The 24,610-nt window shown below is 60.3% G+C and overlaps 1 protein-coding gene and 1 long non-coding RNA gene across 7 annotated transcripts; both read right to left on the bottom strand.

Annotated features, from left to right (window-relative positions):
- Positions 1–604: 604 nt before the first annotated feature.
- On the bottom strand, positions 605–24,510 carry LOC141732302 (uncharacterized). 6 transcript variants are annotated; one of them, XM_074561083.1, is made up of 7 exons: positions 22,407–24,510; positions 21,402–21,806; positions 20,014–20,585; positions 19,295–19,440; positions 9,583–9,747; positions 9,352–9,405; positions 3,763–5,950 (listed from the first exon to the last, which is right to left on the bottom strand). In XM_074561083.1, the coding sequence occupies exons 3-6, from the start codon at positions 20,077–20,079 to the stop codon at positions 9,402–9,404; spliced, it is 381 nt and encodes a 126-aa protein (XP_074417184.1). In that variant the 5' UTR covers positions 20,080–20,585; positions 21,402–21,806; positions 22,407–24,510; the 3' UTR covers positions 3,763–5,950; positions 9,352–9,401. The 6 variants fall into 6 exon arrangements, with proteins under 6 accessions (XP_074417183.1, XP_074417180.1, XP_074417182.1 ...); XM_074561082.1 differs by lacking the exons at positions 3,763–5,950; positions 9,352–9,405; positions 9,583–9,747 and adding an exon at positions 605–2,101 and having other exon boundaries at positions 20,014–20,601; positions 21,402–21,477; positions 21,645–21,806; XM_074561079.1 differs by lacking the exons at positions 3,763–5,950; positions 9,352–9,405; positions 9,583–9,747 and adding an exon at positions 605–2,101 and having other exon boundaries at positions 21,402–21,477; positions 21,645–21,806; positions 23,723–24,510.
- LOC141732308 (uncharacterized) lies at positions 17,623–18,690 on the bottom strand. The gene is made up of 2 exons (XR_012584062.1): positions 18,352–18,690; positions 17,623–18,219 (listed from the first exon to the last, which is right to left on the bottom strand). It is a non-coding gene; the product is annotated as an uncharacterized LOC141732308 (long non-coding RNA).
- Positions 24,511–24,610: the final 100 nt, after the last annotated feature.

The following is a 24,610-nucleotide window of genomic DNA, read 5'->3' as shown; positions in this document are numbered from 1 at the left end:
GGGTGATGGATGGAGCTGTGGCAGCCGGGAGGGGCAGGAGCCGCAGGGCAGCAGCGGGACTGGGCTGCCGCCGGGGGACCCAGCAGGGACGTGGGAAACGGGTGGGCAAAGGGCTCCGCGGGCAGCTTACCCCGCACCGGCCCCGGGGAGAGAGGCGGGTTGGAGCACGCCAGCCCCGTGTTCCCCGCTTCGCTCTCTTCATCGGCTTCTTGCTCCTCCACTGGGAAGGAGGAGATCCGTCGCCGCAGCTGCTCCCAAGCCCCGGCTCCCAGCCAGGCCAGGCTGCGGCGGGCGGACGGTGCCCCGGCAGCATCCCGGAGCTGCACGGCATCCTCAGCCCGGCTCCTCGCGGGGGACACCGGGGCTGAGACCACGGCCTCGGCCTCGAACCCGACTACGGGCCCTCCCGGCCCGCGCCGCCTCGCCCTTCCCAACCCGCCGCTGGCTTCGGGGAGGGGGACGTTCACAAGCCGCTTGGCGTTAAACTCTGTGAGGTAGGAAGCGAGAGGCTCGGTGCCCATGAATATTCTGGAGGAGGAGATGGATTAGTGTCTGAGACGCATCTGAAGGGATTTGCGAGGGAATTATTTATGGTGGTAACAAGTAAGCACTCATTTAGCTTATATTATACATTATACAAACAAGGCGTTGAGCTCTGGAAGTTAAGGCAGTAATGCCACTCTAAATTAAATTCATCAGTGCCTTAATTAACATCTATATTTAGTTCTTAATTAAGGGGAGTGGAGCTGGGGGGTTAGACGCTGCGCGGGGAGCGATCCCGTGCAGCTCGATGGGTTGGGGGAGCCGCTTCCCGCGATGCCCCAGGGAAGTTTGGGAGGAAAAAGTGAACTTGGCAACAACGGGAACAGGGAAGCAGCCGGGGCCGCGGCTTTCTTCTCCTGCCCCCCGCCCCCAGCCTGCACCTGCTTAATCGGTGGCTACAGCATGCGGCTTTGATCCCAGAAACCAAACCCCCCGTCTGATGGGTGACTCGATGTTATGCTAATCCGGGTTGATTGAGCTGAGATAATTACGCTTCATCCAGGTTTCCTGGGAGTTTGGAATAAATATTGATGCACAGCTGTCCCCCCGCTCAGGTACGTCGAGTGGAAAGCTCTTCCCCAGCTCCGGGCTTGCCCTGAGCCCGCCGACGGGCTGGGACCAGGACCAGTGGCGGGCAGGGGACACTGCTGGCCCCCCTGGTGCGGGAATCGAGTCCAAGCTCCCCCCGAGCGCCAGGCCAGGGGCTCGTGGGCTGCCACCGGCTCCGAAGGGGCATGGCACCTGGCCGTGGGACCCTGCCCGCCGTGAAAAACCTTCATGGGGAGGCTTGGCAGGGCCGCTCCTGCCCGGGATGCTGCGGCAGCGGCGTGGGAGCCCCCGCTCCGCGCCCCCAGGGCTGGCATGGGGCGAGGGGCGGCTGCAGCCGGGACCCCCCGGCAAGGGGCCGCCTGAGCCAACTCGGGGGCGAAAGGGATGCGAGAAAACAAGCTAATCAAATTATACATTCCTAAGAAGCATTTATAAGCCGTGTGCATTCTTTAATCTTAATTAGAAATCTTAGCAGCTCCTGCCGACTCTGTAATCAACGTTTGCGCGCGGCTGACCCCCACCGCGCTAACCTTGAGCGTCTCGAGCAGGTATTTGATGAGGGAGCTGGGGAGAGAGCCGGCTGCGCCGCGCTCCTTGTGGCGGGGAAGCCCGGGGGCACGGAGCCCCACGTCAGCGCCCAGCACCGGGGCGATGACGAGCGTTACGGCTGCGCTCTAATTCAACAGCCCGCGCTGACAATTCCAGGAGCCCCTAATAATCTCCCTCATTTGGCTCCACAGCATCCCTATTTGCAAATAAACATAATTTCCTTGCGCTCCCCGCGAGGGCAGGTGGCCAGGGGGTGCTGCCGGCTCGGGGGGCAGCGCTGGCATCGGGAAAACCATCCTGGATGGAGATTCCTGGCGGCAGCAGGGCAGGAGGCGGCGGTGCAGGAGAAGCCCTTCCTGGTGCTGGGGTGAAGCCGCAAGAGCGTCCCATCGCCGGGGCCAGACGCCGTAGTGCGCGTGGGGGGTGCCGTCCTCGCCCGCCTGGCACAGCGGAGTTCCCACTGGAAGAAAACAATCCAACGTGAGCCAAGAGCCCGCGGTCCTCGGGGAATCGCTGCCCCCTGCGCACGAACGACATGCTGTACACAGGCCCTCTGCAAACACCGCCGGCTGCGGAATTATTAACGGGCAGCCTGCGCCGCCTCTTCATTAGCGCCGAGGACAAACAGAAAGCTGTTTGCCGACCGCCGATTCCAGCTCCAGCTAAGCAAATTTGGAGAGCGATGGGCAAACAGGCAGCGGGCTGCCTGGCCGGACCCAGGCTGCGCAAGGCGCCGGGCTCGGCAGCGTCCCCCCGCCATGAGGCAGAGCGTTATGGGGCGCTTCGTTTTTTCCGCTAAGCTGACGCAAAGGATGCCTTTGGCGGGGGGGCAGGAGGAGCTGCAGAGACCCCCGCCCCGGGTCGGCGCCTGCAGAGCTGGCGGGGGCAGGAAGGAAAGGCCTCCCGCCTCCCCCCGGCAGCCGGGGGCTGGTTTTCACTGGCACTCGGGGATTTTTGGATGCTCTCCAGGGTTTCGTGCTCTGCCAGCCCCTCCCCGCCGAGAGCTGCGCGCTTCCCAGCCCACCCCCTGCGCGGCGCGTGTGTGTATATAAATATATACATGCAACAGGCGTGCTTTATAGTAAACATAAACAAACACAAAGCTGCTCTGTGTTTGGTACGCAGAGGGAGCGCTTTCTGCCTCTCTGGGCTTGGCTGGACGGGGCGGGAGCACTCGCGGGGGCGAGGGGCAGCCGAGGTCCGCTGGCCACCGCCGCTGGGGACTGGTTTCGCCGGGAGAAGCCGCTGGGAAGGGCTGGTCCGAGCCCCCGTCGTGGCAGCTCTGCCGGGCCCTGCCTGCCGCCTGGGTTCCCGCACGCGGTTGCAAGCTCGGGAGTAAAGAAAGCAGCGGTGATAAATACGAGAGCCACCATCCCGGGCGTCACTCCCGTAATTTGCAGTTATTTAATAACCTCCTCGTGGCTTTAAGCGAGGCAGCCAAAAATCCTTCCCTCCGAGGGGAAAACAACGGGGCACTGCATCCTGGGTACCGCCATGCATAACTGCTAATAAGCAATAAAGACGGAGTTTTAGCAATAATTAAAGCTACCAACGGCGGATTCCCATGTCCTCAGCGTTAATGACCGCAGCCGCCCTGCGCAGCAAAGGAGAGGAGCGATGCCCGCGCCACCGGCGTGCCCGCTGCTGCCCGAAGCATCGCCAAAAAAACCCCACTCACCACGGGCAGCAGCACCCCTTTTATTTTATTTTATTTTATTTTATTTTATTTTATTTTATTTTATTTTATTTTATTTTATTTTATTTTATTATTTTATTTCATTTCATTGACTTAATTTCATTTTATTTCATTAAGCACCTTGAAACCAACAAGACCTCACCGGTGTAATCTGCTCCATCGATCGGCTCTGTTAGAAACTCACGGGTTAATTAAGGAGGAGCGGGGTTCGGCCGCGGCCGCCGGGGAGAGCGGTACCCAGCACAGCGTCCTCCTCCCCGCTCTCTGCAGCGTGCCCCGGTGCTTGAGTGCCAGCGGGAGACCCCCGCAGAGATGCCACATCGGTCCCTGTGCCCCCCACCCCGCCCAAGGCAGGAGGGACAGGCGGCATGATTTGTTAGCATCTTCGCTTCTGGTCACGAAAAGAAATAAATAAATAAGGGGGGAGAAAAATCCCTGTGAACATGAGTAATGGCCCAGGAATGAGCAACCCGAGATAAAACTGAATAATAACATGTCAAAAACTACACGATGTGGGTTTTTATTCCCCAGCGGAGTTTCCTTCCTGCTAATCCATCACTGTAGAAGATGCAAGATTACTGCTTTCAGGAAAAACTCCGGGAGATAAATGTCAGTAAATTAGGGTTTATTATATTATTTAGGGCGATATAATTCCAAACATTCCTTTATTAAATTATTTATGCCCTTGGTGGTGGCTCGGCTGGGCAGCCGCCCTCCCCGGTAGCATCCCCCCGTGGCGGGTGGCCGCGGCGGTGGGCGAGGAGGGGACAGCAGCGGTGACAGCCTCGGCTGAGCCACGGCATCCCGTCAGCGGGGACGCCAGCCCGGATGGATCCGCAGGGTCCCCATCGTCCCCCCCGGCCCTGCAGCCCCTTCAGGGGTGGCGTCCCCCGGGCCACGGGTGCGGGGGGAGCTCCCCCGCCGCCGCGCAAACGAGCCCCGTCCCGCTCCCCTCCCCGCCGGCGCTTCAACAAGGTGTCGGGCGCTTTCCCACAAATTGCAGCAAAATTACAGTCACGTCAATAATGAAAGGCTTGTCCTCCCGAGGGGAGGCTGGCAGGAACCAGCCGTCCTGCTGAAAGACAAATGTACCCTGTATTTAAATCCAGCGGCAGAGATGCTCGCCGCTGCACGGCCCTTCTGTTAGCGCGCGGCAGAGCCCGGCGGATAGGTCAGCGCTGTCAGAAAAATGAAAGGAGACGCGGGGCCGGGACAAGCAAAGCAGGTAGGGAAAGGTGAACTTTGTCATGGCGGGGAAAAGCGGTCGCTGACAGAAATTTAGCGTGCCTAATGAGCAGCCCGGCGCCTCCATGGCAGGCCTGACATCTCTGTTTTCCCAAAGAAGGAGCGGACGGGACCGCTGTGCATCCCACGGGAGCCGGGCAGTGCCCGGGAGCCCACGGCGGGGCAGCCGGGCTCCGTCTCGCCCTGGCTCCATCACCATTGCCGGCTGGCTTCCCGAGCCCAGCGCCGCCAGCGGTACTGTGCAAAGCTCCGCTCGCTGCTGGGAGCAGAGCTGGCAGCAAGGGATGGAGAAACCCTGCCCCGGCGAGGAGATGGAGCAGGTGCCCACGAGGTCACCACTCGGTTCGCACGGCTGTCCCCCAGGCACCTGGCATCAGCCCCGCCACCGCCGAGGATGGTACCCGCTGCCAGCGCCCACCAGCATCGTCCCCGGAGCCGCGCTCCCCTGCCAAGAGCAGCCTCATCCCGCCTGCGTCGGGCTGCGCCGCGAAGGCGGCAGCCACGGCATCCCTTCTCGTTAGCTGTCCCCGGCCCCGCGCGGCCGGCTAACGAGACCGGAGCTGACAGAGGAGGATTACCCGCTCCCAGGAAGCCGGCGTGATTGTGTTTACTCCAAAACCTGGGCCGATTTAGTTGTCGGTGCGCATCATTAATCTTCTTCTACAATCCCTTCCCCATCTGCTCCCACTTTTTAATGAACTGCCACTTGCCACACTCAATAAAATCAGTGCTTCGCAAGGATCGCAGCGAGAGGGGGAAGTGAGAGGCGACGCGGGGAGGGAGGGGATGGCGATAAAGATCCGCACTTTGCTTTGGGAAGATGCTGCCTCATCTACATGGGCAAATGAATCGCAACATCCTGCCCTGAGACACTTTTGGCTGTCTTGCCCCCGAGCAAGTTACTAATAACCACATCAGACCGCGCCGAACGCGAGCCTTACAAGGCAAAATGTCAGCCCAAGTTTGATCCCAGCTACGCTGTTTTACACAATTATTTTCAGCGCATGAATACTGCAGGCAGCACCGAGATTGTAGTTTTCCAGCTTGCTGGCAGCTCTGGGGATTCATCCGATATCAGGCTATTACCTTCTGATTACTTTCCTTGGCAGCCAACCCGTTTGGAGCTGGCAAATAAACAATAGGGAAGAGTGTGATGGGGAGCTTAGCTTTCAAATTACACTTTTCAATCATTTGTCACACCAAAGGTATAATGAGTGTTTAATACAAAACTCAAAAGACTGCGGGGCTGGGGGAGGCGGCGCTTTGCTTGCGTGGAGGACGCTGATTTTGGGTAGGGCTCGGAAACTTCCTCTCCATTGCTCCGGCTTTCTGCTTGGAATCGTGGCCAGCCCAACCCGGCAGGACCTGCTGGAAAAACCCCATGCCCATGATCCGCGCTGGGACGGCCGACAGGGAAAAGAGCCAAAACCCCACCCGGGCATCACCCGGGCTGGGGCAGGACACGGAGGGTGCCATCCCAACACGCCGATAGGGACATCCCCGTCCCCGGCGACGGGATGGGCTGGTGCGGGACGCACAGCCACCCGCCCGCGCTAATCCTCCAGCATTTGTTGCCTTAATGTTACTCGTGATCAGACTATCTCACGTTAATGTGGATCTAATGTAGAAATCCATACGAGCTCCAGAGTCATTTGGTATTAATTAAACGCCGCCGTTATATTACTGGGATTGCTTTCTGTTTATTGCTCTCTGCAATTAGCAGACGAGACCTGCTCCGCAGCTGCGCTGCCTCCCCGCGCAGAACCTCCAAGCCCAGCGCCCGGTGATGGCGAGGGGGGCCAGCAGCCCCCCCAAACCGCCTCTTGCCCCCAGCAAAGTTTCCTGCCGCAGCCTCGGAGGAGAAGATGCTTCGGGAGGCAGAAGGATGCTGCCTCGGCCCCGGCATCCTCCTCCAAGGTGTTTCAGTCCTGTCTTGTTATTGAAGCTCGCCGTCCCTCTGCCCACATGTCAGACGAGAGAGAAGAATAGAAATCGCTCCTTAAAGTTCACAACCCGTCACTCCGGCTTTCAGAAATACAAGCAAAAATGGCAAAGCAGTAGGGGGAAAATCCATTTCTTTCGAGATGATCTTTCCCTGGAACATGTCCTGTTGATTTGCAGTCAGGGAAAGGCGAGCGTGTTTGTCTGAGATAGGGGAATCAGATCTGTCTAAACTCTCCTCTACTCCAAACTCCCCCCTTCAAAAGGCCTTTTTTAAAAAAAAGAGAAAAGCCTTGAGAGAGAAACCTCTCCTCTTCGAAGCCCTTTCCTTGGTGACCGGGCCCCCCGAGGACCTTCTGCCCTTCTCCTGTGCCAGCGGCACCGGGGGCACGGAGCCGGGACCCGACTTTTCCCGGCTGGGGGGGTTTGGGCTGGACGCCGCGATCCCCAGAGACCCTCGGACCGCGCTCGGCACCGCGGTGACCTGCCACGTCCTGCTGGTGGCCGGGTCGAACGCCTTCATTTGTAAAGGGACAAAAGGACTTTGCGGGGACGCCTCGGGCTCCCGCAGCTCCCAGGGGACCGACGCGGCGGCGAGCCCCGCAGCCGAGCCCGCCCGCTGCTCCCGCGGCCCCTTCCAGCGCCCTCCCCGCAGGGAGAGGGGGGCCGGAGCCCCCCGGGGCTGCCCAGGGGCCGGCGGCTGGGCGCGGGGCACCGCAGACCCACGGAGGGTGCGGGTCGCGGGGGACCTTAAAGGCCACCCCGCTCCACCGCCCCGCCCCGGGCAGGGACCCCTCCCCCGCCATGCGCCGGCGGGGCCGGGCCTCTCGTTAGAGCCAATTAGTAACTGCGGCGACTCGCCAGCCGGCCACCGGCGGGGGACGCGGGGCCCTGCGCCGGTGCAGCACTGCCATCTCCCGTCCGCGCCGCCGCGGGGACGGCCCGGGGCTCGCCCGCCCGCGGCAGCCCCCGCTCTGCCGGGGGTCCCCGCCGGGGCTCCCCGTCCCTCCGCCGCCAGCTCCCGCAGCCTGGGCTCCGCGGCTCCCGCCTTTCTCCTGCCCCTCGCCGCTGCCCCCGCCCCGGCGGCATCCCCGGGTGCGGCATCCCCGGGTGCGGCATCCCCCGCGGGACCCCTCCGGCGTGGGAGGTTGCGGGGGCGGGGGGCTACCGGCCCCCCGGCCCCAGCCAGGGTCTGCGTGGCCGGTGCTGGTCCCCGCAGGAAGCCGCCGGTCTCTCAGCAGGCGCGGAAAGGGGAAATCGCAGCGCAGCTCTCAATTAGCAAAATAAACCGGAGAAAAATAAACTCTTCATCAAAAAGAAAGGGGAAAAAACAATAATACAGGGAGTGTGACCTATAAACATCTGCTCATGTTCCCCTCCAGTTATTGCAGAGAGAGAAGCCAAAGTTATTTCAGGCTTCTCATACATCTGGGCAGGGTTTTCGGGTTTGTTTTGCTTCTTTCCTGCCACCGCCCATCACTTTTCAGGCTGTAACGTCTGAAAGGCCCCACGGAACGGATTAGAGTGTTAAATCTCCCTGTCGTTATTTGCAGGTAATGCCCCTAAATCCTCGCCGTGACGGGGAATGCAGCGGGGAGGTCTGGCGGGTCCCCGAGCCCCTTCCTAGCCCAGGGAAGCGTCCTGTGGGGGGGCTGCGCGGCTCCCTGCCCTCCCAGCCACCGGCCCAGCCCCGGGGGATTGCCATCCACCGAAAAACACGGCATCTTCACGCGTGCTCTCCCGCGGCCCCTCGTTCCTCACCAGAATGAGCAGCTCCTCACTTTGCTTCCCTGAAGGCGGCCCTTCGGCAGAGCCCCGCTCCCCGCGGGAACCCACGCCGCCTCGGGGGCAGCAGCCCGGGGTCTCCCCAGGAGCCCCCACCCCTGCTGGGGTGCCCCAGGGTGGTCGTGGCTGCTCAGCCGGGAGTTACGGGGGGGTCATCGGGGGGGAGGCCGCTGCAAAGCCCTGCCTTGCCTTTAGCCAGGTGCAAGGGATGCTCTCCAAAGGCAGGATGCGGCCGCCAGCCCGTCCCCAGGAAGGCACGGGAGAACTGGGGAGAACTGGGAAAGGCAGCGAAGAACAAAACCCAAACAGCGCCTACGGAGCCGGGAAATCTCAGGAGAGGAGAGGAGAGGGAGAGGAGAGGGAAGCAGTTTGTGTAACCTTGGAGACGGAGACAAGGAGCCCGAAGTGGAGGGAGCGCAGCGCCCGGAGCACCCGGGATGGGTGGCACCACAGAGGGCTCCGGGGGGTGCTCTGACCCCCTTCCCAAAGGCCCCCCTCGACAAGGGAGAGCCTGGCAGAGGGAATGCAGCCCCTGAGGGTCTGGAGGAGCAGGACGCGGCGCTGCAGAGCAGCCGTTGGGTGGAGAGGGAGCGGGAGGGTTAGGCAGATGAGATAGCGGAAGAAGAAAGAAGTGACGTGGAAGAATAAAGGGAGCGAAGCGGAGAAGCGACGTTGACGCAGGAGAGGAGAAAAAAGATCGGATATGAAATACGAGAGATCAAGGACAAAAGCTGTAAAGAGGCTGCACCGGCACTCCAGCCACCACGACACAGCCAGAATTGTCTGTTTTGTTAAGCGCTATACCCGTTTTGCTAAATCCCAACCACCGTCGCACGCCATTCCTCCAGAGCAAGCCACGTCTGCCGTTCCCTCAGAACCTGGCCTGACTTCTTTTCTTGCTTTCCACCTACCCCATCCCTGCTCTTTCTGTTTTGCACAAACCCCTTTGCGCAAAACTCCAGATTCTGCCCTGCCTGGCCCCAAATGCAGTGAGGGAGCGGGAGCCTGTCCCGGGGCACCCGGGCTCTGAAAGCAGCAGATACCTGGTGAGATACATCCATCGCGTCTGGGAGTGGTCCGTGTTCCTCTGAACTCACCTGGGGTAGAGATATTTAAAAACAACGCTTAAAAAAAATAAAGCCAGTGAGATCTGGAGCCCCTTGGGCGCGAAGTGGGGCGCCGCTGGCCTGGGCCGGGTGAGGCCGCGCAGCAGAGCAGCACTATTCCTACCTCCGCAAGCAGCGACCAGAGGCAGAGCGGGGAGAAAAACCTACCCATGGCGTGGGCCCGTGGCAGGGCTGGGAACCAGCTCCAGGTGCGGTGTCACCTCCCGCCTGGCATCCGGGAGCAGGTCTGGGGACAGCCGTGTCCCCTCCACGGCTCCGGAGGGAGCGGGGGTGCAGGGAGCCGCTGCCCCACCAGCCCCACCACGCCGCGCTCTGCAAGGGACAGCTCGGTTAATGTAGGGCATCAAACAGCCCGCAATTAGCTCTTGATCTTAATTACACACGTTACTGATGAGCTCATCAACTTAATCTAATTAGTCTGCAGAGCTCAATTGCCTGTCCCTTTTTCTTAAATAATGTGCTATGTAAGCCTATTATCCCTTTTGATGAAACCTGTTCGCTTACACGATTTGTCAGGGGGGCGCAGCACCGGCCGCCTGGCACGGCCAGCGCTGCCCCCTGCCCCCACGGCGCCGGCACCTGCCACCGCCACCCCGCGTCCCCCCCTGTCCCCAGGGATGGGGGACGGTGCTTTCCCCAGGGGCTGCTGCGCTGGGACACCTGGGCTGGGCAGCGCCGAGCTCCCGGCCCCCTTCCCCGCCTGTCGCGAGGCTCGGGAAATGCCATCGGCGGCTGGCAGCGGCCGTCACACCCCAGGGTCCCCAAGGGGTCTCCAAGGAGCCCCCGGTGCCGCAGCCGTCGCCTCCCGCCCCGAGCCGGTGCTTCCAGGAACCTGCCCTCGCCCTCTCCCCGAGCAGGAATCAATGAAATCCCCTAAAAGCTCATAACTCGGAGGTAATTATAAGAAGCATCAATTACCCAGCGATGTGGGTTTCATGAATTCAATTAATTTGCATAGTGATCGATTCAGGCGGGTCCTCTCCGGGTCCCTGGAGGAAGTTAGGACATTGTTCTGCGCGCTATTGATTTTACAATGCAAAACCAAAGCGCGCTCTCCTCTTATTCAGAGCTGCTCATTCAGCCATATTAACTTTCAGATCATTTATTTTTGTATGTCTTTCAACTCTGTTTGTTGCTATCACACAAATGCAGAGTATTACATTGTAGAGAATAATTGAATCAATACAGTCATGGTACTCTGGGTCTCCCAGGCTCGCAGGAGCGCGAGCTGGCAGGAGCCCGCGCGCAGCCTGAGAGGGGGTTTTTTGGTTTTTTTTTTTAACCTTTCCAGTTATTAAAACGCTCGTCTGGCTACATATTAACTTTCTGCACCGCGCGGCTGTTATTGTTTCGCCCACACCCGAGTGGGAGATGCCGGCGCTGCCACGAAGACGCTGCTTGGCTTTCTCCGAGCATCCTTGCATCCCTCGGCAGGGATGCTGCTGCCCGGCGGCGGGGCTCTGTGTCGGCGTGGGGACCCGGACTGCCTTCCTCGCCCCCCAGCCCCCCTCACCCCCCAGCCCTCCTCAGCTCTCCAACCCCCTCCTCACACCCCCAGCCCTCCTTCCCCTCTCCACCCTTCTCGGTGGCAGGTGGCCACAGGCCAATAAGGGACGGGGCGAGAGGAAGAAGCCCCTTCAAACGATGAGGCCACCGCACAAAGGAAGAATCCTCCTTCAGGTTGAAACGGCTCTGAAAAGAGAGGGCTCTTTAATTCCGCTTCCCCTCCCACTGGGATATTAGACAGCTAAATAGCGGCGCGCCTGTTTCCTTCTGATAACCGGTTCCCAACGAGCACCCTAATTGTCCCCGGCCCCTCTCCGCCATCGTACAGAGCAGGTCATTTACTGCCCGGCACACGCAGCTAAACACAAATCCATTTTCCAAGGGAAATTTCTATTCTTATCTGGGTTCTGCAAGAGGGTTGCGAGCAGCCCCTGTTAATTGAAGCTTTGGTGTTTGTTGGAGGAGGCCTCTAATCAGCTCCGTGAAGGGCTGAGACGCTGCGTCGGGCAGCGCCGGGCTCGGCGGCCGTGCCGGGATGGCTGCGCCGGGAAGGGCACCCAACGGAAGAGCCCACGGCACAGAGAAACACCGTCTCGGCGATGGAGGGTTTCAGCCGAGGTGCCCCGGGGCACCCAGCCCTCGGCGCCGGGCTGGTGGCCAGGGCACACGCCGACCTGCAGCGCCGAGCGCCCGCCCGCCCGCGCTTCCCAAGGGTAAGGCGGCTTTTCAAGCGCTTTGGCTCCTCTTCTGCAATATCCTCCAGCAAATCAAGCATCCCCTTCTTGGGATGTTTTCAATCTGTTTTATGTTGATTTTAATTAAAGAATTTGAAACTGAACAAACAGTTCGTAGCAGGTGGCCATACAAGTGTGAAATAAGCAAACTGTTTTATCTGCCACAAACTCCACCAGTAAATTCCTTCAAATTAATCCCAGCCTCCGAAAGGCTGCTGACTCCGTTTGGGCTCTGCCATTCTCCAAATATTTGCCTTCATCCCGGCGCCAGGAGCAGGCGTGGCGGGGAGCTGGGATGTACGGTGGCTCCGGCTCCAGCACCAGCAGGAAAATTGCACCCTGGATTTGGGAGCGGCTCCTGGCGCCCGGCTGCACCCCGTAATGCCACCGGCATCAAGGCAAAGAGGAACCCACCCCCATCCTCATTCTCCTCCTCTCCAGGGCAGCGCGTCCTGCCCGAGCTGCCGCCGGCTCCGCCGCAGGACCGTCCTCCGCAGCCGTGACCTGGATGGCGCAGAGGCAGCCGAGGGCCTTTGCCCAGGTAACGGGCCCTGCATAGTGATGGCCCCCCCGGGGAAGGCAGAAGCGAAGCACAGATGCCCACAAGCTTTTCTTCTTGCAAGGCTGCGCCGGCGATAGCCAGGGGAGCGAAAAAACAAAACAGAAGGGAGAAGAAAGGCACGCACGTGCTCCTCTTCATCTCGCACTCCTGCCCTCTGTCAGGAACCTCATCGGCGGCTTCAGGAGATCACGTTTTGCCGTCTGGAAACGCCACCTCCCTCCCCGGCTGAAGGCGGAGAGGAGCCGCGGGCTCAGGCGGTGTCTTGGGTCCCGTTCCCCGGCCTGGCTGGTGCCCTCACACCGTGCCCACACGCTCGCCGGTGCCTGGGACCCCCCGCACCGGGACACACCGGTCCCTGCAAGCACCATCACCAGCTGGGAAGGAGCTGTTTGCATCTCTCCTCCTCGCTGCTCCGAGCGCTGCCGGGTCTGGGGCTTTAATATCACTCTCTTTGGCTCCCTGTCCGCCACCCCAGCTCTTTGTGTCCCCCCCGTTGCGGGGAAGGAGGCCACGCCAGCGGCAGGTCTCACGGCAGGGCGCGGGGTATCGTTCCCTCGGCTCGGCGGAGGGACCACGCTCCTGCCCGGCACCCCCACACTGGTTTCCACGGCAGTGGCGAGCGCTGCTGCCTGCTGCTGCCTGCTCCTGCCTGCTCCTGCCATGCATCCAGGCAGCACGAGGCCCTCTGCTCCCCTTCCCCGCCCAGGGGGGCTTTGTGGTGCGCATCGCTCCCCGTCCCCTGCTCTGCTGCCCCGCCAGCCCCACTGAAGGGGAGCGGGCAGAGGTGGGACCGCTCGCCCGGGCACCGCGGGATGCAGCTCTCACTCCGTCCCGGCCACGGAGCCGCCGAGCAGGAGGCTCTCGGCTCCAACCTGGCTCCTTTCGGCAGGAGAGACGACTGTCCGTCAGCTCCTTTTCTCCCTGCGATGTTCAGAGCATGTTTAACATCCCATCTCTCCTGTTCGCCCTCCCCGGTGACCCGGCGCGGGGAAATCAGAGCAGCGCTCCCGGTCAGCCCGCGCCAGCCGAGCTGCCCGGATAATTACAAGATGTTCCGCTTTCCTGGGATTACCGTCGGTGCTTCTTCTCAATAAATATGGATGCGCAGCTGCTGCTAAAAAGAATCAACAAAAATAAAGCGGGGCAGGCTGCGTGCCCTGCGCGCTTCCCTCCCAGCGTGCGGTCCCAGCGCTGCCTCTGGCCCGGATTCAGGCAGGTTGGAGGCAGGGAGGGGGCGGATCGGGATGTTTCTCTCCAAACACCGGGCTCAGGTGTCTGCGAAAACACAAAGCAATGCTAACAAATGCGTTGGGAAGGATAGGCGATTTAATAGGAAATTAGGCAGCGGTGCCTCTCCTGCAGCCTCGCCCCGAAGCCGGGAAGGGGCGTCGAGATGAAACACCTTCAACACCTTCCATGTCGCACCAGCGCCGGCGTTCCTCATCCCTACAGTTCCTCCTGGCCTTTAAAGGCAACGATGTGCTCTTCTCCTTATATTAATCTCCTAATCACTAAATTAATTTCCATCTCAGTTACAGCACATTCAGACTCTATTAGTAAATCATGTCCTAGCTGCTTAGCAACTTTTGTTATAAGATTCCTATTAGATCGCGTTTCAAACCGGCGGAGATGGAACAGCTATTATCTTAATAACTTAAACATTAAAGGCGCTTCGGCGGAGATGGGGAGCGCTCCCGCTGCCGGCGGCCCTGCACCCAGGCGTGCGCAGCCCCTGCGTGCACACCCAGGGGATGGCGGGGACCCCCGCGCCTCCCGCCTCGGGGGGAGCCCACCCCGTGCCCCCACCGTCCCCGGGGCCGGCGGCGGGCCGCAGCGCACGTCTCTCCTCCCTCCTGAAGCCCAGGCAGAGCCGCTCCCCCGCTGGGCTTCATTTCAGAGTCCGGGGCTGTCATTACGGGGAGGAAAAAACAGAGGAGCGTTTGCTGGCTCATCTGTGCGCCCGTTTTCATCCCACCCCGCAGCGCGTCCCCCCCGGCACGGGGCAGGACGGGGGCGCGGGGTGCCCAACGGCACCCATGCCCCGCTGCAGGGGAGCTGAGGGGCAGCGCAGGCTCGGAGCCCGGCTCGGGGGGCGCGGGGGGCGCGCAGCCATGGCCAGGCAGCGTACGTGCCCACCCAGCCGGGGCGGGGAGGCTGGGCTGGCGACCGCCAGCTGCAGCTTGCCTCCGCCACCCGGCCCTCTTCCCCCCGCGCCGCGCCGCACGCCCACTCCTCCAGCTCATCGGCGTGAAATTTAATTTGCAGCAATCAGCTGGAGGTGAGGCAGGCGCCAAATTAGCTCGACGTGGTGCTCTCGCCTCCTCCCAGGGCCCCCCTCCCCGGCTGGCAGGCAGTGGAGGCACGCAGCCCCCCCTGCCCCGCCGATGCCCGGCCCCCCAGCCCCATCCCACCCCGGCCGGGGGGGATCGCCCCAGCTGGGACGTCGGAGCGGTAAGAAGCCACCGCCGTGCTCCTCCTGTCTGGTTCCACGAGCGACGCAGAGGGTGAGTTATGGCGTGGCTGGATGCACACATATTCTGATAAGGAAGAATAATAACTTGTCAAAGATATATATGATATGTGTTTTCTTTCCAGACAGAATATATATTGGGATAATTCATCAACTCGCCTGGCACTGGCCAGAAGAGAGACAGAAGAAGAGAAGAGAGAAGGAATCACCATAAAAAGAAGCCAACGTGGAAAGAGCCCTTGGCACTGAGTCCCGAGCCCGGCAGGGACCCCTGGCCGGCTCCTTCTCCCTGAGCCCGTGGCCGTCCATGAGCGGAGCCCCGGGAAGGATAAAGTGGGGGGAAGCCGGCCGGCAGAGCGGCACTTCGCAGCGGCAGGGCTGCCGAGCGGGCAGAGGCTTTAGCAGCAAGCCGCCGTGTTTATCCAAAGAGGCCGCCTGAGATAACAGCGGCTTTACCGTACCAAGCCCTAAATCCAGCTGATGCGCGACGGCAGAGCAGAGCGGCGTTCCCTCCGGCCAGAGAGCTCCTGCCGAGCCACCGTCACCTCCCGCCGATGCCCACCCCGGCCTCCCGCACCCCAAAAGCCGCTCTCTGCTGCAAACCACGCTGCACCCCCCCCAGCATCTGCTCGATGGGCTGCTGCTCCGGCAAACGCAGGCTCCATCCATCGGCAATTCCCTGCTCCCCACAGCGGGCGCCTCCTCGCCGCTCCCCGGCAGCCAGACGGTGCAGCCACCAAGCGTGCGCCCACGAAGACGGCCAGATTTCCCTCCCGTGAGCCGGGGGATTAGAAATAAAGCTCCTCGCCAATTAATTAGCAATTACTTTGTTTGAAAGATAAACGCGACGGTAAATAAAAGTCATTGCCAGGCGGAGTGGCACCGAGCGGGCGCAGGGGGAAAGTGGAGGCTGCGTCCCCGGCGGGGGGAGAAGGGCTGTCCCGTCCCCACAGTGTCCCCTGCCTCAGTCCCTCTTTGCCAACGGAGGGTCCCCGGTTGCCCCACGGTGTCAGCGAGCCGGCGTGCATGGCTACTGCCGCTCCGCGACCACCGCGGTGTGCCACAGCCAGCCCCCGGGTCACTGCGGGGCTGAAAGCTGGCACATCCCGATCCGGCAAACCCAGGGACCGCAGGGAGCCGCAGGAGGGGTTTGTGGAGTGATTTGTCAACTGACAAGCAAAAATATATTACCAATTTAGGCCTGTGATTTGCCTGCAACTTTTTAATCCTTGAGATGTTGTTGAATAGATTAAAGTGTCGGCTTTGATCCATGCGTTTGGATGGAAACATAAATATTGCCGGCGCTTATCCTCCAGCGCCCGGCCTGCCAAGGGCTGCTGCCCGGCCGTGCCCTCCCCACCGCGCTGCTTCTGCAGGGACCTTTTCCCACCCCCTCTCCTTCGGCAGCCCCTTCTGGGGCTCCTCCTCGTCCCCTGGGTTGACGGCCGCTCACAGGGTCGCGCTGGCATGGGAGGAGGCGGCCGCGGAGCGCGAGCAGGAGCAGGATTTGGGTGGTAATCCTGTCTCTCCTCGCTGCACGCTCGGCCGATCACGCCAGCCTCCTGCACTGCCGGGCGGCGCGAGTGGGTTCACGCCTCCCAGGCCGGCTGTCGGAGCAAATCCTGCTGGCACGGAGCCGTCGAGAGGGGCTACGGGCGCGCAGAGGCTTCCCCTCCGCTCTCCGGGGCTGCATCCCTGTTCCCATCCCTCCCTCCTGCAGCCCTGGCACAGGCAGCCATCGCCCCAGGCTGACTCTTCCACTTGCAGGGCCTTCTCCACATCTTTGCCCTTTTCCTGGGAAAACGCCTCACTCGGGCTGCAGCCATCGCCCTAGGAAGCCCCTGTTTGCATTTTCCCCGGGAGCAGGCAGGGGCGAGAGTGGGATGAAGGTCCCAGGCAGCACCACGGCAGAGAAGGCCGGTGGCAAACAGCTCGCAGCAGCAGACAGGCAGGCAGCGCTCAGACAGGAGCCCCCAAAGCGTGGCGTTAGCGAGGCGAGGTGCGGGACTACGCTGACATTTTATTTCGGGGAAATTTGGGTGGACGCGCCAAGGTTTTAATGCTGGCCTGAAAGCGCGGGCTGGGCTGGAGAGCTGTTTGTGCCGCTCAGGTGGAGCCTCCATCAGCAAACGGATGCACCTGGGATGCGGGATGCGCATCCCAGGCGCGGGATGTGCCACCAGGACCAGGACGAAGACCCAGGACCAGGATGGGGACGGGGCCCAGGACCATTCCCACGCGTGGCACCACCACCCGCAGCCAGGCGGGACGTGGCCCCGCGTGGTGCTGCGGTGGCGCGAGCCAAGCACCTGCTCCTGCTACAATAAGCAGAGATCAATGTTCTGGGTAATTTTATGATGCAGAAATGCGCAGCATAATTCAATTTTCAGCACGGGAAACAAATGAATCTCCGCTTGCTCCCGTCTCGTTTTTCCCCCCTCCTTCCCACCCTCGTTTGATACCGCTCCATGTGGCAACATCAAACGATCTCTGAATATTTTAGCTCCTGTAAAATATTTATATTAGAACACAAGGAAGGAAATTGGTCGCTTCCAAGCCATGTAAACATATGCCTTCTAACAGCTGGATCCCTGGCAGCGCTCGCCAGGCGAGGAAGCGGCTGCCGCACTCCCAGGTATTTAAAACACTTGGTGGCCGAGCCGCGCCGGGGAAGGGCAGGGGAGGACCGGTGTCTCCAGCACCGGGCGACACAGAGATGCTCCAGCCCTGCCGGATCCGCTGCCGATGGAGCACCGCACGCCCCGGCAACGGCGGCTGCCTTTGCCCCGGGCAAAGGGTGGGCAAAGGGGGTGTGCTGAAGCCCCCAGAAGAGCGGGGGGAGCGCGGGGGCCTGCCCTCCGCCCCGGCGAAGCAGCACCGCCTCCAGCCGGCTGGAGATTAATTGAGGACCGCCATTAAAATGTCACCAAGAAAATTATTAAGTTAAGGTAAACCACTTCCCCGCGTCAAAAGCAAAGGCAATCAGTCCCAAGCATGTCCCCCTAGGAAATTATGTGGAGTAATTAATCAAAAAGCTAATGAGAAATGTGTTTTCTTTCCCAGCCTAACACCACATCATATTCTTATTAGCCAAGGTTATTACAATAGTAATCATGCATGCTCCGAGTTCAAATTGGGTTTTTTTGCTCCACTGCCACCAATTTAGAAAGCCATTAATGGAAAAGATAAACCCCGATACACAAAGCAGCCCTTTGTGTTGATTCACCTGCCGCGCGATAATCGCCGCACGCGACCTGCACCCTGCCAACATATGTTCCCCGTCACCCAATTACGGGCCACCGCCATGGGCGCCGCGGGAAGCGCTCCCGCAGCGGCACAACGCAGGCAGCCGCCGGCGGCTCGCCCCTTCGGCCCGTCCGCCCTCTTTGTTGGGACGCCTGGGATCGGAGTTGTTCCAGAAATCCGGCTGCGGGCGGGTAATTTGCTCGATACGATGGGTTTCCCCCCCCCGGCTGCCAATCTTTCCGGCCCTAAAGTGCACAGTCAGCAGCCTGGCGAAGGGAAAACATCTCTGTTTGATATTCAGCATTAAATAATTCAGCCCCCTACAGAGAGAGCGGGGAGAAGAATGAGCCTGACAAAAAACATAAAGATTCCCTGCGCCCTGTTACAACTGCATTGACCTGATTAGCTCGCTGGAGGGATGCTGAGCCGCGCTGGAGCGGCGCGGGGAAACCCCGTCTCGCAGTGCCAGCCCAGCGGAGGGGACGGCGGTGGGGCCAGCAAAGCTCTCCAGCGTGCCGGACCCCCTTCTCATTCTGTGTTTTCTTGCAAAAGTCTGTTTTTCTTGCTTGCACATATGCGGCGCAGTGGAGGTCTTGCTGCAACAGCGCGTTCCCTTGCCCAGGAGCCTTCTCATCTCGCACCTTCCCTCCGCAGCTCCGCTGGCTGCCTCCCTGGGGGCTTCGTCTGCAGGAGCCGAGGGGCTGGAGCCCCCATCCATCCATCCATCCATCCATCCATCCATCCACCCACCCATCCCTCCCACCCCAGGGGACCGCGCTGTCGATGCCGGCAGATGCTCTGCCCCGAGCAGCCCAGCTCCCAGTCTCCCCGCAGAGCCTGCGCCGCCGCCTCGCAGCTGGCACGCTCTCTCCAGGATGTTTGGCAGCTCCGGCTTTGATGTGCGGATTAATGAGAACTGCCACTGCTGGAGCAAAGCCTTCAGAAGCCCAAAGGCAGGGCCTGGGGCAAGACTGGAGGGGACGACGCTCTCCGTGCGCTCCCTTTGATTGCTCCGTGCTCGGCTTTGCCTGCCGGCAGCGGGGCGAGACAGCAGCTTGGCGGGATGGTGGCAGAGAAAGTTGGGCTGCCCGGGGTTGGCTGGCTTCAGCGGGGGCCGTGGCCTCGCCGGGAGCCCTGGCCGGTCCCGCTGGCCACCACCACCGGGGCTGGCTTTGCAAAGGCACCCTGGCGCATCAGCCCAGGCAAACACCGACATCCCGGCGAGGGGCAGGAGTCGGGGCGCTGCGGGAGCCCCGGCTGGAGCCACACAATGCTGCTTCCACGCTGCCGGCTGGCTCCCTGCTCCTCGCTGCCCCACTGGAGAAGGTCGCGGATGCTCACCTGCAGCAGCACCGGCTGACGGAGGGATGCGGTGTCCCCATGTCCGCTGCCAGGGCTGGGGACCTCACGGCACCTGAGCGGGGCTGGCTTCGGCCAATGTCCCGGCACTGCAGTGGCCGGCTCTGCTGCGGGGCAGCCAAGCGGACCTGGAGAGAAAACAACAACGTCGCCATCAAAACGCCCCCAAGGGGAGCCGACGCAACATCATAAACTCCCTCCTAATCCGCTCCCTGCACAACCTGTGGGCATGACGCTCCCCGGCGCCTCAGCAAGCACGCGAGGAGCACAGCCCGGGGCCAGTGCTCCGCGCTTGTCATGCTGAGGAGCTCGCGGCGTGAGCAGCAGCCCAGCGCCTCCAATCCCCCCCTACAGCAGGGGTCCCTTCTGCCAGCACCCCTCCGCGGGGCTCTCAGCAGCCCCCAGACCCTGCCCCCAGCAGAACAGGGTCCCTCGGGGACCGCAGCGGGGTGGGAGCCCCTGCGCCCACCGCCCAAAGCGCTGGCACCGCGTAGGCAGCGGGTGGGCAAAGCCCCGGGTGCCCACCGCGGCCCCTCTCTGCATTAAGCCCTTGAAGAAGAAATCTATTAGCCAGTAATTACATGCGGGCTGGAACACTACAGTTTTATTACGGCTATAAAGCATTCCACGTTATAACCTGTAAATTCTCTTGTAGGGTGTTTACCGTTGGAGCAACACCTGATTTACACCGTTGTACCCACCTGGCCCCAGGGGCACGCAGGCAGAGGGTCCTGCCACACGCTGCCGTCGGCCACCGCTGCCGCCATCCCTCCCCTCAGCCCCCGGGATGCGGCCGTGGGCTCCGCAGCACCCTGGGATTACAGCCTGGCAGCCCAGCGAGTCCCGAAGCTCGCGGGCAGCGGGGAGGGGGTAAGGCGGACCCTGGCCGGAGCCGGAGCGGCTCGGGCTCCCCGCAGGCGATGCTGGAAGGTCCTCGTTTCTCCAGCCGGCGATCCCCGGCCACAAAGCCTCTGCCCGGCCGCCGAGGGGACCGGGTGGACGCCGAAGGACAAGTCCTCGTCCCCGTCCCCACCTTCTCGGCTTGAACGGGAGCCCAGGCTGGCGGGCTGCGCGGCGGGCTGGCTCGGCCGATGAAGTTATAACTTCTGAAGTTGCTCCAAAATGAATATGGATGCACATCTGCCTCCGCTTAGGTGTAACAAATTGCTGGAGATTGCGCTAAATCATCCCGAAACCGTGTCCGGCGCCGACATCCCAACTGCCCTGGGCACGGAGCGGTTGTGGCCCGGAACTGCCGGGGGAGGTTCAGCACCTGGAAGAAAGAAGTGCTGCAAACTTGTCATTTTTCATCGGTATTGTGCAGATGAAGTCCTCCGCAGCCTCCTCCTCCCGGAGGCAGGGGCGCCGGGCTGCCCCCAGACCCTTCTCCGTGCAGGGGGACACGGCCCTGACCCAGGGGTGGCAGAGGGACTTGGTGCTGCGCAGGGAAACTGAGGCACGGCAAACTTCCCACGCCCAAACCAGGGGCCTGATTACCCGGCGCCTTGCCCTAATCGCCAGATAACGCATGTAAAATGTGTTTATTTCCATCCAGGCTGCTTTTTAATTTGATTATTTATCTCCCGTTTAGCCTTTGACAGATCAAAGGCTCGGCGGAGGGGAAGCGGAGCTGGGCCGCGCATGAAAATGAGCCTCGATACATAATTAATTAACATAAAACAGTTTCATTAGGAGATGGCGTTAACACGGCTGTTTGTCTTAAAAATTTAAGCTGCGTAAAGAGCAGAGGGGAAAGGCGTCTCCCCGCCGGAGCCCCCGCCCCAGCCCCGTCCCCGGCGGCCTCCCCGGGGAGCACGGCCCCGCGCCCCTCATTGCGTGCGGTGTCTCCCACCCTTGATTATTAATCTGTTTTTAATTCTATTAAGAGATGGCCAGGAGAAAGAGTATCAATTTTAGATTAACAAGGTTATTAGCACTTAATTATGTGAGGTGTCTTTGTAATTGAAAAGGAGAAGAGGAAGCGCCATAAATATCCCCAGCCCCTGAGCTCCTGGGGGTTTGCGGGTGGCTCTTTATTCGCGAGGCTGTGCAACCATAAATATTAAATATCTCGTGGAAAAAAAATTACCAGGCAGAGAGAGGATGCCCTCTGGATATTCCGGCGCCGAATGTTCTTGCATTTACAAATATTCATTAACTGGGAGCTGCAAAGTTATTTCCACCAAGACTCGGCGAACGAGCGAGAGAGAGAGAGAGAGGTTATTTAAAAAAATAGAGTCTAGAGTAAATATTATTAGTAATTTTTATCTCTGCGTGTCCCTAATTATTCCATAATTAGGGAAAGCGCACGTATGCATACACAATCACTAACCTGCCAGTGCCGGGGATTTTGGTTCCCGGTCCCGCTGCCGGCTGCGGGACGGAGCCGCCGGGTGAAACGCTTCTCCCGGGACCCCCCCGGCGCCCCCCGCTCCAAGCCCGGGACAGGTTACACAGCCACCGGGCTCCGCCGAGCATCCGCGACTCGGAGCCGCTGCCGGTTAGAGAAAAATTAAAATGAAAAATCCCGGGCTCTTTTTAATTAAAAAATAATAGGAGATCTCAGCGGGAAGCGGGTACAATAACCCATCGCTTGCCAGAAGCCGCTTTGCTGGAGCTATTAAAAACCCCACCCCAAAACAACCAAGAGCTGGGTAGCAAGCAGAAGCCGCGTTCACCCTCCCCAGGACAGAGCCGGGGTGGGTGAGTGCTGGCCAAATCCGGTAGCCCTTCGCCGTCCTCAGCTGCTGGTGGCCCCTCCAGCCAGCCCCCAGCCACAGGCACGGCCCCCCACCCCCGGGCAGGGGTCCCAGGGGCAGGCGGTGTCACACACCGGGAATTAAGTTCTTAATCTTAACTAAACACATTACCGACGAGCTCATCAACAAAAATCTAATTATTATGTGTGAGGCCAAGCTTAATTGCTTGTCCTTGACATGAATAATGCACCACGTAAGCCTATTAGCCAGTGTAAGCCTATTATTATTATTATCGTGCTCACTGTCAAAAGTATAAAAGTAAAACAGTCGAACGGGGGGGGGAAAATAATGTTGTGCAATTAGCAGCAAAACGCCAGACAAATAAGCTCATTAACTGTTCGAGGGAGCAAGCTCCGCCACTCATTAGCCAGTGCCCGTCTGGGGGGTGGTCAGGGGTGAAGCCTGGTCCTGCCTGCGCTGGGCACCGGGAGGGACAGGGGGACGGCGGGAGGGAGCGCGTGGCAGCCCCGGCACCACGCTCCCTCCAAAAAGCGTGGAACCAGCTCCCACAGCAGCTTCTCCGCCCGCTAACGGCGTCCGAAGCCGGGCGCTGGACTCCAACTTGAAGCCGCAGCGCCCGGCTGGCATCTCTCTCCCCCGTCCTCGGAAAGCAGGCACCGGCCCTCGACCTGCCCCCAGCCACCGCCCAGCTCCTTCGCATCGTTTGCTAATTAAATCCCACTAATGAGAAAATCAGGATGCAGGAGCCGGCTGAGCAACGCTGCCTCCTGCGCACGCACTCCTCCCGGACTTATCACTAGTCACAGGATGTTTACAATAATTTTTAATTTGCGCAATTATTAATCATTTTTCTATCTGCCTAATTTGCATAATAATTACTCTGCTCGGTGCTTGCCATGACTGTGAATGACAGTGTTTTAAATTAAATTAAGATTTTAATATTCATTTTTTGGGGGGTTAAAGCTAATCGAAGTTGCCGCTCGGTGCCAAGACCGGGGCTGCTGCCCTTCCAGAGACACTAATAGAGAGATCCGCTTCCCGCTGTCACTCGCTTTATCTCCATCCCCCTCTTCATCCCAGAGGATCCCGCAGCATTTCCCGCTCGCGCTGCTGCCAGAGCCGCTCCGACGCAGCAGAGCCACCGACCGAGGACACGGGGACAAAGGGGCACCCCCGCTCCCCGGCCAGCAGACGTGCCGAACTGGGATGGGCTTCGAAGGCGACGTCCCGGTCTCTGCCCCTCCACATCCCACGCTGCCTTGGCGGAGCAGCAGCCCGGGCGTCACGCTGGAAGTGAAGACGCCACGAAGCAGGTCCCGGCCTCTTTCATAAGCGACGCAGACAGCGCTGCTCTGGATTTACAAACCCCGGGCGCTGCCTGCTCCTTCCCAGGCACCTGAGCTACAGGCGAAAAGCATTCACGCTTCACTGTCCCATCTTAGTGCTCCCTTAGAGCCCTTCCTACCCTCCTGCCTCCCTCCGAAGCGCAATTCACGCTCCTCTCCTCACCCCAGCCCTGCTCCAGCAGCAGGAGAGCCTTTCATCCCCACCGCCACAGGGGACACGGCTCCAGTGCCAGGACCGGGCTCTCTGACGGCTGGCGCTTAAAGCAGGGACAGGGGCCCTGCCGCCACCGAAGCGCCCGTGCTCCCAACAGACAGCGTGGTTTGCAGCTCCCCCCAGCACGGACCTGCCGCGGCCAGACCCCAGCTTCTCCAGCAGCAAGAGGTTTGCAGGGAGCTGCGGCAGCGCCTCGAGCACGGTGGCAGGAGCAGGCTCTTGGCGAGGCACCAGCACTTCTGCGGGTCCCTCCCAGGCTAACGCTGCTCCCAGCGTCTTGGCAGACAGGCTCGATCCATCCGGCTCTTGCCATCCCTCTGAAGCTGCAGCACCGTTTCGGATCCCCCGTTTTATTAGTCCAGCTGCGTCCAGATCAGCCCGCCTAACATTTGCCCATTTGCACCAAGGCAACACCGCAGAAGGATGCGTATTAAAATGTTGTAATTGCATCGTCTAAGCTCTCCCGCCCTCTGTTACTTTGTACAGGTGTGCTTTACCAAGAAAATACCTGGTAATAAAGGAATAATAGATGCATTGCATGAGTTCAGTACTGTAATGAACACTGATATGAGGTCCCTCCAGCAGTAACGAACATAGGTACCTCTATTTAAAACCTTAAAACTCCAGCCTTCAAAACAAGTGGCAAGAGCAGAAGCTTACACTGTTTTCAGGTACTGAAGTAACCCTGTGCTTAGTAGCGGCATTAAAACAGTTTTCCCTCCCTAAGTAGCAGCTTATGCTGCCAACCATCGCACAAAGTAGCCAGCTGCCCTCTTATGTCGCTCTGCAAGAGCCGCACACCCTCGCTCAAGCAGGGTGGACAGGAGGTACGAGCATCTAACCAGGGCAACAGCTCTCCACGGTAAAGGGAATTCAGTAATTCCACAGGATTTTTTTTTTTTTTTTTTTTTTACATCTCCAGAAGTGCTCAGATAAGTGAGAGCAAAAATGAGTATGTGTCAAACGTTACTCCGCTCTTCAAGGCTGCGGCCGCCTCGAGTTACAGGAAAAAAAATCA

The sequence above is a fragment of the Larus michahellis genome, chromosome 17 (assembly GCF_964199755.1).
Source record: "Larus michahellis chromosome 17, bLarMic1.1, whole genome shotgun sequence".
In the NCBI taxonomy this organism is placed as follows: Eukaryota; Metazoa; Chordata; class Aves; order Charadriiformes; family Laridae; genus Larus; species Larus michahellis.
Note: the sequence above shows the minus strand (reverse complement) of the source record. Positions and strands in the feature narration are given on the sequence as shown.